Below are 19,477 nucleotides of genomic sequence, written 5' to 3'. Positions count from 1 at the left end.
AGTGGTCAACAGTTTCTTTTAAATCAAATCACTCTTTATCATTTACTAAATTCAGTAATTTTGTCATCAGACAGTATGTTCCTCAGATTCAGGAATTATGCCTTACTCATTTTTGTCTTTTCCAGTAGAAACCACATTATCCATTGGTACCTACCAGGATACTCAGTAAGTTAATTGAACTTCAATTATAAAATGGTTTTGCTTGGAAAGAAAATCATTTTTTCTGACACCTTAAGCAAGATGTTACTGTTTTTGAAAAAAATAAAAATCAAATTATTGTAGAAAATCCCGAAGCATGGCTGATGTAACATATCTTATTTCAGTCCATTTAAGCCACTTGTCACATCAATTTGTGATTTCCCTGTGAATATATTAAAGTTCACTGAATAATAATTACCAAAAAAAATCATAAATATAGGATTGAGGTTCATTTTAATTAGAGAAAAGAAACCTCTGTGTTAACAAGCTACCCAGGTTTCTTTCTTTTATTTCAATGTGTTTCCCTGCAAATAGAGACCTGAACTACATTGAATTGTTAGCAAACACAAACAAATATAACCTACAACTTATGAGCAAATGCTGTGTTCAGCAAGTTTTCAAATGAACACTTTTTCTTTGATAGTATCTGTTAACTAGCTATATTTCTTAATCTTCATAAATGCCATCACTTAATTGCTTTAACTCCTTTTAATCATCTGCTAAATCAGCAAGTCTGTCTTTCCCGGTGAAAGTGCTCCCTCTGGTGGTCGTTGACTAAGATGCAACAGCTCCATCAACAGCATTTGTATACGAACAAGCTTGGTTCCACCGCACAGTGGAATGGAGTATTTCTAAAAGATTTGAACCAATTTCATCTTTAAGTTGAACCTTTTAAGCGGAGATAGCAATGTCATCAAGGAATATCCGGCATTCCCCTTAGGATCTACAAAACAAGCAAAATAATTACCTCCCTCCACTGCTCACAGCTTCGCCTCCTCTCTGATAAGTTACTAGGATATTACAAAAAAGAAAAAGAAAAAATTAATAGACATTTATATTTGTATATCAAAAGCTATTACATTTATGAGCATCTTTCTAAAACGGAATGCATTCTTCCTTTCTATTTAGAAGCAATGCAAAAGTCATCACAGGAAGTAGCAGATTTCTGATTCAACCAGTATTTTTTTTTAAGATTGTATAGAATTAAATATAAGTTACTCTTATTTTCTTAATGTGCCAACAAGGTTGAAAGCTAAGCAAAAGCAAACTTCAGTACATTCTTATTAAATATAACTATTACACATTTGTACATTCACATTCTCATAGATTTACATTTATTATTAGATCATATAATTTCATGAATTTACATAAGTAGAATTTGAAATGTGGGGAAAGAATCCTTATTAGGCTGCTTTCCCAGTAAGACAGAGATAAATGTTAAAATAAACCTTCTCTCTCTCCACACACAAAGATGTATGCCAAGCTGTGACTATCAATTAATATGACCTGTTTTTACTGTAGCCTGTAGAAACCCTTCTCATTGTGTTTTCATTAGACATGTATATAAAGTGGAAATGTATTTTAATGCTCTTGAAAGCATTCTCAGCTTAATAAATTATCAGTATAAAAATTTAGCCATAATAAAACAACATTTACACATAGGCAAGGGGTTAAGAAGATTAGCTTTTCTGTAAACACAGACACATTTTCTAAGAAATGTGTTTCTAAAAACTGCCAAATTCTGCTACTTAGAAGAACTCCAAACTGGAGTCTGTTAAGGAGAGATAATCGCTTCCAGCGATTACAATAACTGGATTAAATAAAGGGAGGCAAGATTACAGGTGCGTCTTCTACTAAAGGTGATGTGAAAGGAGAGGACCCACTTGGAAAGAAACTGAACAGAACAGAATATTAGGATTCGACTTAGGGAAAATGAAAAGTTTTATCTTTTGCATGTGCTGGATGTTTTGGTTACCTTTAAGAATGTTGATTCTATGGACAAAGAATGGAAAGGGAGATAAATTTTTGTTTGAAAATCTGAAAGCTTAAGTTAAGGAAAAATGCACTGCCGAGTATGAAATAATAAGATCATTAGCATGTTAAATCATGCTGAGGGGAGAAACAGTGTGTCTATCTAATGAAACACATGCATACAAGGTTAAGATGCAATGTGGATTCATGAATAAATAACTGCATTAAATGGATGAAAAGCAACATCAACCACTTCTACTTCAAACGCATGCCTGACATGAGTAAATAAAGTATTGTATTCCATTTAAGTCCTGTCCCCCAACTTACTGCAGAAAACGAAATAAAAACAGAAACAAAATAGTACGACACATGCCAAACTAACAAAGGAAAGGAGGAGGGTAAGTGCAAATATATACCTGTTGGTGTGAAGGTAAAAGACGGGACTGAAAAATCAAAACAAAATATAAACCAGTTATTAAGCTGAAGAGAGAAAGGGAACATATCACATTAGTATAAATCAAGCAGACAGCTGAACATAAAACAAATGTAAATAACTAAGCCAGTAGTTCTGACATTCTGATATATGAATACAACCAAATCTGAGGTTACAAAAAGGAGCTTGTCTCTACAGGTACCATTTTGAAGTGTCTGACATTCTAGTACGGAGGGGAATTATGCTGGGTTAGCCTGTGAATGACCCTACATTTAGTAACACAGATTTAGCTCACGGCTTTAGTACAAACAGGAATCCTCTCCTATGAATCATTTCCAAACATTGAATGATGGATGCTTAAACAAGCATTATTAGGGTCTTGCTTGAACTTTATCTAGAAATCTGAAAATAAATGCTTATTAAAGTGGACTAATAGGTGTACTTAAGTATTCATCATTAAGAGAGACAGAGAGACAGAGATTGAGACAGAGATTACGGGTAGGAGAAAGACGGGGGTAGGGGGAGAGAAGAAAGCTCAACAGGAAGGAGGAAGGAAAGGGGGGAGGAAGGAGGAAGGGAGGAAGGGAGCAAGGAAGGGAGCATTGGAACGAAGAGAACCATAAAATGAACTCTTTCATTGCATGACACCTTATAATATACAGTGTAATGCTACATTTTTATCATCATGCAAATCTGTGAATGGGCAGAAGAAATGGGGAGTTTTAAACTGTATCTATTATAGTTTATATTTAGAAGCTTTCTAGGAGTACACTGATCATTATTTTAATGCCACACTCTAGAAACTAAACAATAGAACAAAAATGCCCCTCTGGAAATCTTCACTCTTTGCAGTTATAAATTTTAATCTAATCAATAATGCCTGAAATTGAACCATAGACCTTAAAAGTAGCATCCTTGCCTCCCCCACTTTTCCTATCTTCTCTCATTCCTGGATGTTGGATAACACCAGAGTTATGTCCACGTTATATCAGAGAGGATAGAGGCTGACTTATTTTCCAAGTCTTCACAATTAATTTAAAGTAAACACTGGAGGACCTAATATGATAAGGAAAGCAAGGCACTGTGCATAACTCCCTTGAAGACTAAAGTTTTCTTTTAAGAAATACTTAAGACACACAAACTGGAATATTGATTAGCTATCATGGATGGAAAAGCTGCCCAAAATGTATTTTCCACTTCACACTTGACCATCTGCAAGAAATTTACTTTAGGAATAGAGCATTTGGGGTTGCAAACCGGAATGCTATAGCATCCTTTACCACCGTCACTTCTTACGAAACCTAGTATGCTCAAACCATCTGAGCATACCAGAGAGAACAAAAACCAAAACCTCAATGCTGTATGTACCCAATTTATACACTGGCCTTCATTTGCAGCACAGCAGTCTCTGTCTTAATAATCTATTGTGTTTTCTTTCAGTCAGGGCTTTTCAGATAGTCAATGTAATTTAGCTACAATAAAAAATTCAGAGCCATAGTAACAAGTCTTCATAAGAAAAGGTACATTTGAAAGTAGAGCTATTCAAGCAAGAATAGAATGCCTGAACATGAATATGCCTTCACAAGGACATAGGGAAAATAGAAAGGTCCTTGTTAGTACTCTTAGCTAACTGCTAACCCCAGTTTAAGGAATTGAAGAAGAGATGAAAAGAGGCCAGTCTAAAGGCAATTTTTACAGCATATATACCAAAGAACAACTTAATTTTCAAACCTTCTGATAATAGAATACACTGTTTTTACCCAGTGATGCTGGTGCACTGTGTGAATGTTATGTGGATGGGGTTTGGGGGTGGGGGGGACTGAGTGTTCTAGCAGAGGGCACACCTACAAACAAACGTGGGGGAAATGCTCACTGTTACCCCGTCACACTCTGCCTTGATGGATGATAAGCCGATAGGCTCTCTTACACTTATTTCTTTAAAATCCTTCCTTTCCTTTTTTCTTGTTACCAGCATTGTTTTGGGCATAGACAATTTAAGATTTCAGGATGCATTTTTTTTTTTTTCAGTTGCATATAAACAAAAAGTGCTGACAAGGCAAAATAAGGAAAGCAGAATCAAATGCTCACCAATTACATTTGTAATTATGTTCTATGATTTCTGCTTAAACACAAGCTAGTTAAAGAGACAATGATATTAGTTTAATAGGTTTTGCAGGAAGAGCACATGAGCATTGCCAGCATGCTTAAAGCACATTAGTAAAGGAAAAGAAACAGATGGGAAGAGGGTTTCATTTCCCATATTTAGATTTCAAGACAATACAGAGTATTAAATTGTAACTACACAGCTACAGCACTTCACCACAATGAGAAATACAGGATTCCTGGAGAAGTCCAAGGACTACATCTATATGGTAATCTGCCACTTTTCCTCATTCAAATCCGAATTCAAAACACAAGCCCCCAAACCTTGCCCCTTTCCTGCTCCACCACACAGACACCCACAAATCCCTTCCCTGCATGTTCTTTAGTCAAAGGTTTCACATGGTAACACATGTGCCTGACGTCATTCTATTTTGTATACATAATGGGCACCCGCCCTCTTTGCAGTAACCTCCAAGCCCTCATTTTCCATTTCACAGGCAGGGAAACTGACATTTTACTTCACCTCTAGAGGACACATCTGAAAAAAAAACACATTTAAGGATGATAATGCTAAGGCGAATGTACGTACATGAAGAGATTGCTGTGCGGACACAGGCGAGACTCACAAAGATTCATTTTTACAGTATGGGAAATGAATGTGTGTCGACTCTTTCTTGCCAAGCCCGCTTGTGACCGAGAGCAGAAATATTTTAGACTTCTATCCCAGAGTGCTCTATAAGTGTGGACGGACTTTCAATAGAACTTGTCACTGAGAAAAGTTCTAGCTAGCATTACAAATTCGGACTTGGCCATATACTTGGTTAGAGAAATGACTTGGCCAAGACACGTAGGAAACATTTACTCAAGAAAGAGGGAGACATCTTTTTTTTTTTTTTTTTAAGGGTGGTGATGGTGGGGAAGGGGATATGTTTTTGGCAATTCTCTTTAAATTTGCATTGCGGCAAAGCAAAAGTGTTGTCTTAACTTAGGCATAGGCCCTATAAGTAACTTCGGTGAACGCATAATTTGTCATCTAAACCAGGACAATTGTGAGAGCAAAAGGAGCACTGTAAATAATTTAGTTAAACTAAAAACATAAATTGGGACTGTCCCCGGAAAACTGGGATTTACCATCACCCCACCTGGAGTCCAGATCTGAGGCCCAGAATTGATGAATATATTTGGGGTGGAGGGAGGATTCTCTGTCTGACAGTGTTAACAAATCTCAGAGAATAAAAAATACAAATCATCAATCTACAGACTTCAAGGATATGTGGCAAAGGTGTCTGTGAAATACCTTGGCATATTCGGTTCATCCATAAAATTGCAAATAATAGCAGGCAAGTAAACTTTCTCTTCTAAAACTGTAAACATATTTGTAATGAAATCACCATCATTAACAGCATATACTCTCGTACATAGTCAACTCTGCAATTTTGAATATAACAAAAAAGTACTAAAGCTCCTCTTGTTGCAAACCAAAGGACACCATTCAATCGCGCATTCCGTACTGACTAAGAAATGACTATTTTATAAAGATCAGAAATCAGCATCAAAATAATGATTCTCACATACTCTCTAGCTTCAGAATAGTAACAGCACCACCGTTCAAGTTGTGTGAGACTGTTCAACATTGGTATTTACAATTCCTGCGGCAAGGAGATTAAAACATTTCCTGGGGAATATAAATCAATAAAGTCATTCCCTAAGAGAGCAAGTGACTGGTAGGACACCCAAGGGGGGTACTTACCTTGGTGAAATATATTTTAAAGGAACTGGGCCTGCAACTGATGAGGCCTATTTGTAGCACTGCTATTCAACCGGTCTTTTTCTGCAGCTATCACCATAAAATCAAAGCACTTTTGAAAATCTTTATATAGTACAATAATTTCATACAGGACAGATATATAATCATACATAATTTTGCAGTCACATATTAAAATCAAGAGCTGCGTTAACAGGTTAGAATACAAAAACCTTAGGAAAGCTAATACCTTTTCTGATACCCGCGTATGTACTTGTCAGCCCATTTCTCTTCTTGCGATGTCGGTACAGCCAGATGCTAAAGACCATGAGGATGATCCAACAGGCGGCCCCGATTCCTGCGATGAATGCTGGCTGCTTCACGACATCTGAGATCTGCTGAGCAAGACTGACCTGGTCCTCAGGTGACACGGGGTTTCCGTGGGAATCTGAAAAGCCACCTTCACATTAATTTGGGTTTAAACCTCAACAAGACAATGAACTCATACTGACATGATATAGAATGGCCATTGTATTGTGTTAACTGTGGACAGTGGCTTCTGTTTTTCCACCCAGGACACCCAGCATTTTAACTTAAAATAGTTCATGAGCTTTTCAGCAAAATTATTCTCATTTAAATGAAAACAAATACGATGTGATAATTTTATGAAATATATTTTAAAACAAAGACGACAACACACGATTTCTATTTTTTCACTCCAGAAAACTCCGTAGCTCATTGCTTAGATTAAGTTTCACAGGATCGTATTAACTGAGATAAATACAAAAGTGCAATTCTAAAAAATGAAATATTTTAATGCATGCATACAAATAAGGGGTCCCAAATAAAAATGCCAAGAAAAGATAGACACTTGCTCAGAGTTGCGTAGGAATCCTCTATTATATTCTCAAAAAAGGTAAGCAATAGTTTTATTTCCTCTATAAGCTAGATATTGAAAAAAATGTGTGTGTGTGTGTGTGTGTGTGTGTGTGTGTGTGTGTGTGTATCTTACTGCCACATACACACAGAGACTATAGCCTAAGATTCTTAACTGCCTTAGGAACACATTATTTGAACCTATGTTCAGAGGGTGCATAAAATTTAGGATTGTTCAAGACAATGAAAAATTAAGATCGTGTTACCATTGAAAGATCTATGAATAACCATTCTTTTAAAATAATAACAATGGCCAGCAAGAGATATGACAATAATGATCAAGCTTTACGAATCGTCAATAAGGCTTGTGTTTTCTGTTAGCTATTTTGATTCAAGAATTAACATTGATGGAATTTGTGGATATTAAAATTTACTTATTTTACATTGATGTTGAAACCTACTTAGATATTCATTTTTCAAGCCCACCACTTCATTAGGTCACACAGAGCAGTCTGCAATGTGTGTAGAAAACTGGAAGCTGTTGCTCTATCATCAAAGCGATATCCTATTTGGCTGGCACCAAGCGATGCCAGCCTGGAGGACGGCCAACGGGCAGCATTCTCACAGTGCCTGCCATTCTAATGCTCTTCCCTATAACATCTGGTGAAAAAAGAAGGTGTTTGCCCATTTCATGAGGATTGGGGTTTTCTTACAATTTTTAAATAATTTGACTCTGAAAACGTTCTGCTACTACAACGTGCTTTAAAATAGAAACATTTGTTCCAGTCCAAAAAATCCTTTTTTTCCCCCCAGAAATATAATTGGTATAACTCATCATATATGAATAACATTGCTGAAACAGAAAACATCCTACAGATTATGTTTTCTTATAATAATGATACTGCATCCAGATAAGACACTGGCAGGAAAAACAAGCAGCCTTCAATGGTTAAGGAACAGGCCGTAGGAAAATAGTGCCCATTTCTATGTAAAATGGCTAAATGGCTAGTCATGTTGTAGGTGTGTGGTTTTTATTTGGTGTTTGTTTGTTTTTCTTGAACAGAATTTTAGAGTTCATTTAACGGAGAGTTAAGGTTGAAAAACCTATTTTCACAGCAGTCACCTGCCTTCAACTGTTTGTTGACTGAAAGTTTAATTTCATGTTCCAGACCCTTTTATCTATGGTTATCCTAAGAGCACTTCATCTTCTGAACATTCACCAAGCAGACCTATTTTTTTATTCCTAATACACCCTTTGTATCTGCAAGGTTTATGGATTTCATGGTTATTTGTGGAAGGTTAAGTTGGGTAGCTTCAGATTTTATGGAGACAGCCAAGAGAGATTCCATGCAAGCGACCAGACGGGCTTAAGAGAATACAGTGTGGTGTGACTAATGAATTAAACGGCCACTCTATATCTCAGCCTTTGTCTCACTGCAGCTGAGGCTATATTAAGATATGGAAAAAACTGGAACACGTTTATAATTTCAAGAAAACCATTTGACCCTTAAATCTTGTGATTTAAATCTTAAGTAAATAAAATTGACATGGTCCCCTTTCCAATGCCTCTTTGAAAACCCAGGACTAAAAGTCATATGTTATTAAAAAAAAAATAGTAAATGACATCAACAACATACAAGGTTATCACAATGTAACTCATAATTTCAATGTTAATACGTTAATACTGATACTTCACAAAACTGGTCAACAATTTGAGTAAAAAAGTCTATATTTAAACTGTTTTCCCTCATATCTTCCATACATAACATTGTAACATTGTATATTACATGGAATTTTGCATTGAATGAACCAGAAATAAACCATGAAGCTATTTTCACTTAAAAGTTGTATATATAATCACTGTTTTAAAATGTGCCTAAATATAAAAGGTAAACCAAAAATCAAATTCTGTGGCCGAGACAGCAAGCTCTCCTCCACTAAAGCTTTGAATGGGACTCTCATAGCATGGAGTTGTTGGGAGGTAGCTCCGTCGCCAGTGACTCCATTTTGTGATGTTCCCATTTATCTATTTGAAATCACATGACGGAGTTCAGGGCAGAGGCCATGTGCACCATTATACTTCCCACACACTATGTGTTTCTACACTTCCTTTCTGCTGACCCAGGGTCAATCTTTGAAGCCCGATGTAAAAGGGGGGAAGCCACATCAGTCTGTGCCCATCCATATTCATGTGGCACAGAGTCCATCCCCACAACCACTGGACTTGAGATGGACTTCATTGTGCTATACAAGCAAAATTCTGCAAGTGTGTCTGTAACAACCAGCAGCAATGTCTCTTAACAATGAAACACCAATAACAGCTTCAAATTAAATGTTAAGTTCCTTCCATACCGTAACAAAGTTTATTCAAAGCCAAATGAGTCTTAATTTTGTTTTCAAATGATTTCTAGGATGTCATCAACATTAACATGCAAGAACACTATGTACTTATTTGTGAACATAAAGATCCATATAGCTGATTCTTGTCCATAATTTATCAGCTAATAAAACATTACTAATGCTTAACTCCTGATCTGGAACAAACAAACACAAAGATGACTACATATTTCTTGGCATCTTTCGTAATTCAAATGTCAGCTCTTAATATCTTACTAATTCCTTTCCTCTTTCTATTTACAATAGTACTTTGTTACTGTTTTTGTTGTTTGTTTTAGATTTTAGGTAACCACTTACTGATTTGTATTTTATGTTCATGCCACATTACCTGTAGTGAATTTTGCTACTGAAGGATTCTCTGCCCATTTCTTTTCTATCCATCTAACTTCTGAAGCACACATGGTATTTAACTTAATAAGTAATTGCCATATAACCATATTCCAATGCACTTTGACATCTCAATCTACCTTTTGTTATAAAAAGCAACTTCAATTTTAAACAGACACAAAAAAGTGAATATAAACTGCATATTGTTGTAAATATCCAATATCTAGTATGAGTTTTGCATGGAAGTTTGTTTTTGTTAGCCCAAATAACTGTAATTTCTATGACGGTGCAGACTATGTATTTCTTATTCACTGACGTATCTTTGGTGCTCAATTAATAGTATTTGTCGAATAGACCAAAAAAAAAAAAATAGGACAGGATTAGGATGACACTGAATATTGACAGCCTTTTGCTTGAAATGTCATTTAAAATGTGTGCTTGGATAAGTTTAAGTTTAGTTATCATAAAGCTAACACCACCATCATTCCATATTCTATTTAACTAGCAATGGTGGCTCCGCTACAGACACACACACACAGACCACCATCACCACCACCACCACCACCCCCACCCCCATCCACACACCTCACACAAAAGCAGGTCAAAGGGAACACTGATATACTCTCAAACTGGGTCTGCACCAGCACTTACCTAACTGGATAAACTGTGGCTCGCTCTTCACTCCAGGCCCAGCCCCAGTGCTGGCTGCCACCTCTACACTGTATCGGATCCCAGGAACCAGAGAAGGAATGACCACAGAAAAGGTGGAACCATCTACTGTCTTGTTTATATGGTAACGCGTTTCATTGCCCAGACACCAAACCTGTAAGAAGAACACAATGGACGTTCTTAAGCTGGTAAATTATTTAAGTTAATACAAAGATCAACAAAGTGGTGTGGTTTTAGAACTAGACAGAGTTCAGATCTATCATGAACCTAACATAGGAAGTTTCAAAAGTCAATTTTCCCTAGGATCTAGTTCTGAAAAGACTCTTCCAGTCGAACCTAGTGTTAGTAGGACCTTGAAGACCACTTTCAACTTCCTCATATGCTTTTAAAGGATTATAGCAGGTGAGTCAACAAATTTTTGCTTGAAAACACTAGTTCCTATCAGCCCATATCATGAGGGTTTATTGTTTTTTAAACCACCACAAAATTATTTGCCAGGAAAAAAAGGCTCTTGCAAAAAGCTGTGTACATCCAAATACAGAACAATAACTTATCTATCATCATTCAGCATTTGCATTCCTACTGTGGTCTCGGCATGACACTACATGACCAGATATCACAAAACAAAGATGAGGAGGAAACTCCACGTCTGGCACTTTACTTCAGGATTTCTCTGGGATAAAATTACCTGGTGCTGTCAGCACCTTTCCTATCAAAATCAAGAAGCATTTGATTTAAAAAGGGACAGAGTTTCTGAATAATCAAAAGTACCTTTGCATAAGTATGCTTATTAAAAATAAAACTAAATGTAAGAAATAAGGATCATCCTAGAATTTTACTCAGCCTTTGGTATGTGGAACTATTAACAGTGAGAGAAAACTAGCACTCTGATCTTGTACTTAAATGGCATATTATTTAGATTTTGATAACATATGAGATCACAAAGGACAATGCATATGACTTGAAAGAATAATGTTCTTGTAAGAAAATTATTGTATATCTCATTAACTTTAATAGTATTTGTGATAATAATTCATTTTCAGGAAATACTGATTTCTGAATTACACTATAATCCTCAACATAAATTTCACTAAAGGATTATTTAATCACAGAGCGATCTTTTGTGTCATTTGGGAGCTTGGATATGGTACGTGACAGTACTTGGACTCAGTTTCCATAAGAAAATGATCCGTGGAGCAGTAAACCATGCTCTACATTCTTCGTGATGTCCTTGAGCAAGACAGGGAATTAGCTTCGAGTAGCCTATTGTCTAAATTGTAATAGGAAATGAGATTTAAAATGAATGTAAGAATATCAGGGTCCTCTATCACATAGGCAATAACCTTTATTTTTTATCTTTGAAAGCTAATATTTTAACATAGCTTCAATGCATAACACCAGCAAATGGTCAGCCTCTATACCAGGATCTGACCATTTGGAAATAAAGAGTCCTTTGTGACTTTTCCCTCCAATTACATTACACAGCTGAACCAAAGCCACAAACTGATTTTGTACCAGTCAATCAGGTTCTGAAAGGCATTTTATTATTTTAAATTGACCATGAAGTTAAGTGAAATCTACCCTTTCACATTTCTTCAAGACAAAAATGAGTTTTGACTCTTAGGGGAAAATGCCTACATCACACAATTTTGCTTCAGAGCTGAGACATCACTTCATTTAAGATCCTTAAAAATCTCTATAACAGTTTATTTTTCTGGACTGAATCAAACTATCCTGACACCTGCGGTATTAAAATAACCTTGAAACTCATGAGAGAACACTTATAGGTATACAGATTCTTACCTTTTAAGGACTCAATTACATGAAAAGATCTAATTTAAAGTACCATAAAATACCCATAGTGCACTAATGGCAGTATTGTAAATACTTAAAAAAAAAAAAAAAAATTGCCCTCTAAAAAGTGTGCACAAATTTTATAAAGAGGTTTTCAGGTTATTTTTTAAAAATCACTTTAAAATGAGATAGTGTACCTAAAATTAAGCTCAGTCTATCTGGTTACCATACAAATTATTGGTAGTCTTCATTTGGGCCTTAACTGAGAGTGCGTCTCAGAATCATCTACAAAGATCTAGCAAAGTACTCATCTATAGGCCAGGAGCCTGTTAGACCCACAGAATCAGAATCACTAAAAATGGTGGCGACACCTGTATTTTGAAAATGATTCCACAAGTGATTCTGATATTAACATGTAATTACCTGTAGAAGGTAAAGGTGTTCGCTTTCTTCAATTCAGTCTCACATCAACAGACACAGTATAAAATCTTCATATATACAAGGTAATCTACCGAGTATCAAAATTTAGCTACTAATTAGAAAAACACTCAGGTATCATGGAAATTTTAAGCAGTGTCTAGAGAAATAAATGTTTTGCAATTAAAATTGTTTTAGTATATAGTGTTGAAAACTACACTAATTTATTTTCCATTGAGATTTTCCTGATTCAAATTCATTTATCAAGCTCATTAAGACTATCCCACAATGCAGATTCGCTGATAGGATAAATGTCATGCCTCTAACTTAGTTTTTATTGCACCTTGGGATGCTTAAAAACATTTGCACAAAATAAATCTATGTAAGACTCTCTGAATTCAATGAATAGAGCCAATGACTTCAAAGGTAAAAATATTTATTCAGAACCATTAGATTAAATCACTTAACAATGAATCGTATATTTTATAATTCATTTAAACATAAAGAAATTTATAATTGAATTTCCTCTGAGACTAAAACAAGGTTTATGGAAAAAAACTGATTTTCATGCACACTAAAATAATTTAACTTAGCTCCAAAATTCCAAATTTCAAGCATGTTTTAAAAAGAAAGCAAATCATATTTGATAGAATGTAATTCATAGCCATTTCCATTGGGCAACCCAATCCTGCAAAATATATTTAAACTACTTTTTACAGTATAGAGTATGTACTCGTGTACATATATATATGTATATATATTTTTTTCATTAGCATGTACATTTGTTGTTTGTGTGAAATTACATGGACCTATATATTTTGTGAACATGTCAAATATCTCTTAAAACATTTTTTTTCAAATGGCTTAAGAAAGAATTAGTATCCACAATCAGTGAATAAACAGGAGCGTTTTAAAAATGATTTTACATGCTGCTATGTGGACCAGCAGATGGCGCCAAATACCCATGCAGTATTTAACCAATCTTGCTTTTCTTTGTAGGGGGAGAGGGATGTCCACCAGTAAATTACTATATATGTATTATTACCTTATACTCTTGGACCATTCCGTTTTGAGTGTCCTCTGGCGGTGGCTGCCAACTAACAAGAATTGCAGTTCCATTTCCATCATTCTTTGATACAGTTACACTTTGAGGTGGGGCACTGGGCGCTATTAAATTGTTTTAAAAAGTAGATTGTTTTAAAAAGTAGATGTATTATGAGTGCATTAAAGAACATTGAAAGTAAACATTTAATATTTAAGGTCAAACAATAACTATAAAATGTATTATCAATAGATGCATACGTTTTCAAGATGTATCTCATCAAAGTCTGAATAATCCTAAACTGTTTAAGTTTTCCCTAAATATTGCTAACCAATTGTTTCAGTGAATCTTCCATAACCAAAGTTAATATAGTCCCATGTTCTCCACAAAAATGTTCAAAAGTATGAAGACAAATGCCAATAATCTATGATATTAACTATAACCTATCATATAGTAATAAAGTAATAGAATTTTTAGGAAAAACTCCGGCTATTTTTAAACAGTATAGTTATGATATATAACTTTATACATTCATGTAAATAGTAATTTTCAATTTACAGTTATAGGGTAGCCAATCATACTAGTTTGTCTAGAACTGAGGGGTTTTTAGGGACATGAGTTTTAAGTATAAAATGCTAATCCAATAAAGCCCTAAGCAAACCATTATTTACTCACCTTATTTATAAATCATTACTCAAGATAATATTCAATAGATGAATAGAAAATAATTAATGGAAAGGCAAGCAAATGGAAAACACTTCTCTTTAAATGTGAATTTTAGTTCTGAATAATTAAATACATGCCACTAAGGAATACAATGTCCACGTTTGCACATTTTTATATAGGTCTCTATGAAAGCAAGTTATTACAGAATTTTGTTTTATAGTGGTTTTAATTAAACAAATTATATTAGCAAAATATAATGGTCAATATAAAGACAGCTAATAATGTCACTGATAACATTAAAATTATTCAGTTTACAAAAGCCTAGCAAATGTACTGCAGTGCATAGGAATCACACACTTCATTATACTTGCCTTCTTCTAGGGTTTTAGCAAATTTAATTTCACTGTCTGCACCTTGAAATTCGTTAAAAAAAGGACGAGCCTTAATTTCATAGTTGACTCCCTTTTTAAGATCAGGGATAACCACGCTGTTTTTGGTTGGCGTCCTCACTTCAAAAACTAACCACTCCGATTCACCATGGTTGGCTCCAGATGGCCGATAAAGAATTTTATATCCTTGAATATACTGAGATTGTTGGTCTACCTATTAAAATGACAAATAAAAATGTAATCAGATTTTTATCAGTTTATTAGAAAATTATAAAAATTAAGTGTGACAAAATGCAAAAAATTCTATTTGGCTTCACCCCATGGTTTTCTAGTTTATACAAAGTGCAATACTAAAAACAGATCACTTTTTTTTGTAATGTGTTCAGTTTCTCGGCTTAATATATACTATTAAACATTAATAGCTATGCGTCGTGCAGAAATGTGAGGGGTCATAGCAGCTCTGTGACAACATCTAGAGATGAGTCTGTTAGGGTCAAGGTGATGAGGCAATAAAATGTGTTTTACTACTTTCTAATTTTAGAAGACTACTTAATGAGACTTAGACATATTTATAAGTTTAAAACAATTCATGTAATAATGATCCTATCATACGTTGTATATTTATAGTTAATACTCTGTGTTTCTTTCCTCTGAGACTGGTCAAGTTCATTATTGCAGCATAACAGAAAATACACACAAAGATAAAACTTGTCTCTGTTTAAAGCCAGTCCACAGATACCATAATTAAAAAAAAAATGCTTGCACTGTAAAGTTGTCATTGGTGGAGAGTGAGCAGCAGATATATTTAACTTATCTGTTGCAATAGTGTGTGTATATATATATATATATATATATATATATATATATATATATATATATATATATATATACACGCACACACACACACACATTTCACATAATGATCTCCCAGAAGTCAACTGCTTATTAAAACTGTGATCAAATATTGCAACAACGATGACTCACTGTCCAATGCACTTCAATGGCAGAGGAGGAAAGGATAGTGGGGTTGTGCAGGTGCAGAACCACATTTCCCAGTTCTCTCTGGACCTGCTTGTGATCCACCCCCTGGCTTGTTGGTGGAACATCTGTAACAATGCAAGGAGACTGTGTCAGACTTGAATGAAAACATGGTGAAACACTCCTTTCATTCATAGCAACTCTCAGAAAAGAAGAATCATTGTGACTGTGAGACCAACCTGCAATACAGAATAGAGACAACTTAACCTTTTTATGAGAGAGAGAGAGAGAGAGAGAGAGAAGCAGAGGGCATGGAGAAAGAGAAAAGAGCAGGAGGCAAAGACAGCAACAGCAACAGCAGCATTTGAGGGCTCCTCCTACCACGTAATGATTGCTTTCTCGTGGAGGATGAGGAGCAAATGCAATCTCCTCTGAGTTTTTCATAACCTTCTGAAGATCTTAATTATGCAAAAAAGAAGAGCTAGAAATTGCAGCAGAGTGGATGGGAAATGAAAAGAATGGAGGCATCTAAGTGAAGAGCAAGCATAAAAAGAAGACAACTTACATCTCTTAAGAACAACCTGGATGTCTCCCCAAATTCAGTTATAAGTTAGCAGCTATGACTGGGAATACAGAGCCACCAGAAAAATGGGATGGGATGGGTTAGGAAAAGATAGGATAGGATATATCTGATGAGAAAAGAGCATTTAACATCTATTTGATTGATAATGGTTTCGTTTAGTTACAGTATCACAATAAAGCCTTAATAAAGAGGTTTTAAACTCAAGAACCCCAACATTTTACAAAGGAGACCAAGAACAAAGTAAGACTCGGTATTCATTTATACTGCACTTTTCTTTTCCAACAAGGAAGGGTTTTGTTAAACTTACTCAAGTCAGTAATCAATAAAAATTGCCTGTTTCTACAGAGGTGTTCCAAATACAGATGTTTTGCTTTGTTTACAATAGTTATAGGCAAAACATGGTGAAAAAGAAAATTTTTGTTTTGCGTCTAGAAATCTCAAAAGTATTGTATCTTGGTATATATAGTCTAGATTATTTACCATCCCATAAACAACAGAAAGAAGAATCTTAGTTTTCTGAATGATTAAATATTTTCAAGAACAGACTCTAGATAGAAAGCTAAAACATGAATGTTAAAAGTGAGGTTAGTATATATTTTTCATGGAGCCCAGGGAAGACAGGCTTGTAATGGAAGAAATGATAGATTGAGTGCTATCAAACACTTTTAGAAATAATACCCTTGACTGTGTGTGTGTGGCCCACACACATATACATGGCCTATAAATTGAGCTTATAAATAAACAAAATTATAAAAACAGCTGAGATAATTCTGGCTTCTCACACTTTCTCTTTGGTTAATACTGGTCATTAGACTACCTATGATCACAGGTACAGAGCACTTGATTGCCACGTTTCCATCTCAGGCCTTTTTCCTTCCCTACTGTCTTATTTGCTCCTATAACCTCAGCTCCCTTCTATCTCCAGGGTAAGAGTGAAGTCCTTGGAATAAGACAGACTTGGGTTTGAACTCCCATTCAGCAACTTAATAGCCACCTGTCAATAGGAAGATTTCTGAACTTCACGATTTCTGTTTCCTCATCTGTCAAATGACAGCACTGAAGAGGCTCCCTCTGGAGACGGCTGTGAGGACTGTTTGGTAGGCATGGAAAGTCCGTTCCCTGAGGCCAGGTATCTAGTCAACCTTTGTGGATCCAGAACACCTAGCAAAGTGCCATACACATAAACTGTGCATAATAATTTAACTCAATTGGTTGAGTTAAAATGAATTAGTGTAAGGGAAACACACATACTATATCAGCTTCTAAACATATTCTCTCATATGTAAGCTTCCATCCTCAGGGAGTCCTCTGGCTTTTAGGAAGTATCTTCAAACATGTAAATAACCATTTCAAAGGGAAACTACTACGACTTGCATTATATCCTTAAGTCCTCTGGTTTGAGATAAACTTGCCAGTTCATCCCTTTATGAAACTGACTAAACTCCCTGGCCTCATATAACCATTTAACAATAGCCAGTCTAGAATATTATTTTAGAAAATTTCCCATCAGAGAGAAAAATGGGAAATATTATCTAATAATGTAATATTTATAAGTCTATTAATTAGTCCTTTATTGTTCCTGGTCTTCTCCTGAAAGGAATGCATTATAGTGTAAAAGGCCCTTCACAACATTCAGAATAAAACTGGAGGAAATCTCAGGTACAGTTCTATCCACCAGCTTCCCCAATATTGGGACATAATCTCTGAAGGAAGATTATCCAGGCGCCACTTGCTTATTTATAGTAACCGGTCTTATTATCTATATCGTACATATTCTGTACATTTGGTGTCTGTGTACATAGTCTTTAAAACAATAGGGCTCAAGAAGGCTGTGTGAACAGGAAGTGTGGCTGAAAACAGTAGTAATGGTGGCTACAGCCAACCCCCCACCCCAACAATGAGGGTCACCACCCCTGCCTGCCAGCTACTCATCTCATCTTCCTTGCAGTACCACACTGTGTCTTTGGAAAAACAGATTTGGGTTAACCTATGACAAAGCTCTAACCGCAACTGTGACATAGGTCTACCCGACTCCTGAACTGGGAACCGTGCTCTCTATCTCTGCAACTCTTTTGACCCAGCTCATTCATAGGCATCTCCACTTGGGGATGACTTTTTGCAGAAATGGTTCTAGAAATTATGTCTGCTCCCTTATGAATCCATTTCCGACAAGTCTTTCCCAAATTCTCTCCACCCCTGGCTCATCACTGCTTACAGGTTCTGTACACTCCAGTTGGATCTTGTCCAGCTTCTTCCCCAGGTTCCAGCTATAGCCAACACTAGCCTGACCCTCAGCTGGGCTTCACAGTGTCTCAAAAGCAGTCCGAGCATTAGACAACAAAATCTTTCTCAGTTTTACTCTACTCATTGGCCCTGTTTTGTTGTCTGCAGTTAGAATAAACATATCTTTTTCACACGACAGTTTCTTAAAATATTAAGGAAAAAATGTCATGCTTACTCTAACTTTATTATTTTGAGGGTTAAATCCAAGATCTTTGGATTTCTTTTCCTATGTTGTTATTTGTACCCTTCCATGCAGTCCTACCAACTATTCTCATTATTCTCCTCCTATAAGTCTATCTGAAAACGTGGGGTGCAAAAAAGAACACAGGACTCCACTCATGATCTGACCAGTTCAGAGTGAAGGTGAGAGACTACTTGATCTAGGCATGATTCTGCTAATGCCTGCTAAGACTACATTTATTCTTACACCATTCAGTTGGCTCAGATTGGTGTGTTAATTGACTTCAAACATTAAAGTCGGCCTTTTCCCCACGGTCCTGACACACAGTCACATGTTCTCCCTTTAACCCGGTAACCTCAGCCCTTCCTTACATCCCTAATTTTTAAAACCTAAGATCAAACAGCAGACTTTTAAATGTGCTCCATTAATTTCCATCATGTTGGTGCTGGCCCATCATTTCTGTCTGCTAAATATATTTAACTCTAATTCTCTCATTCAGCACGCTGGTGGCCTTTCTCAGTTTTATGATATCCATAAATATTGTAAACTTCTTTTATTTTTACTCCAGACAGTGACAGAAATAACTAAGTCCAATAGCAAGGTCTCATGGCATAGAATACAAAAGAAATCTAGGTCTTGTATACT

At 35.7% G+C, this 19,477-nt stretch overlaps 1 protein-coding gene across 11 annotated transcripts in view; it reads right to left on the bottom strand.

Annotated features, from left to right (window-relative positions):
* The window catches only part of ROBO1 (roundabout guidance receptor 1), a 1,112,802-nt gene that overhangs the window by 49,791 nt on the left and 1,043,534 nt on the right, over positions 1–19,477 (bottom strand). For 7 of the 11 annotated variants that reach the window (XM_019750008.2, XM_074333367.1, XM_074333370.1 and 4 more), the window contains 7 exons: positions 15,792–15,913; positions 14,790–15,021; positions 13,756–13,877; positions 10,482–10,653; positions 6,481–6,678; positions 2,367–2,393; positions 947–989 (listed from right to left, as the gene is read on the bottom strand). In XM_019750008.2, coding sequence (XP_019605567.1) covers positions 947–989; positions 2,367–2,393; positions 6,481–6,678; positions 10,482–10,653; positions 13,756–13,877; positions 14,790–15,021; positions 15,792–15,913 — 916 coding nt within the window. The remainder of the gene's footprint in view (positions 1–946; positions 990–2,366; positions 2,394–6,480; positions 6,679–10,481; positions 10,654–13,755; positions 13,878–14,789; positions 15,022–15,791; positions 15,914–19,477) is intronic. The other 4 variants (XM_074333354.1, XM_074333380.1, XM_074333398.1 and 1 more) reach the window with 1 other exon arrangement.

This window comes from Rhinolophus sinicus, linkage group LG01 (assembly GCF_036562045.2).
Source record: "Rhinolophus sinicus isolate RSC01 linkage group LG01, ASM3656204v1, whole genome shotgun sequence".
Lineage (NCBI taxonomy): Eukaryota > Metazoa > Chordata > Mammalia > Chiroptera > Rhinolophidae > Rhinolophus > Rhinolophus sinicus.
Note: the sequence above shows the minus strand (reverse complement) of the source record. Positions and strands in the feature narration are given on the sequence as shown.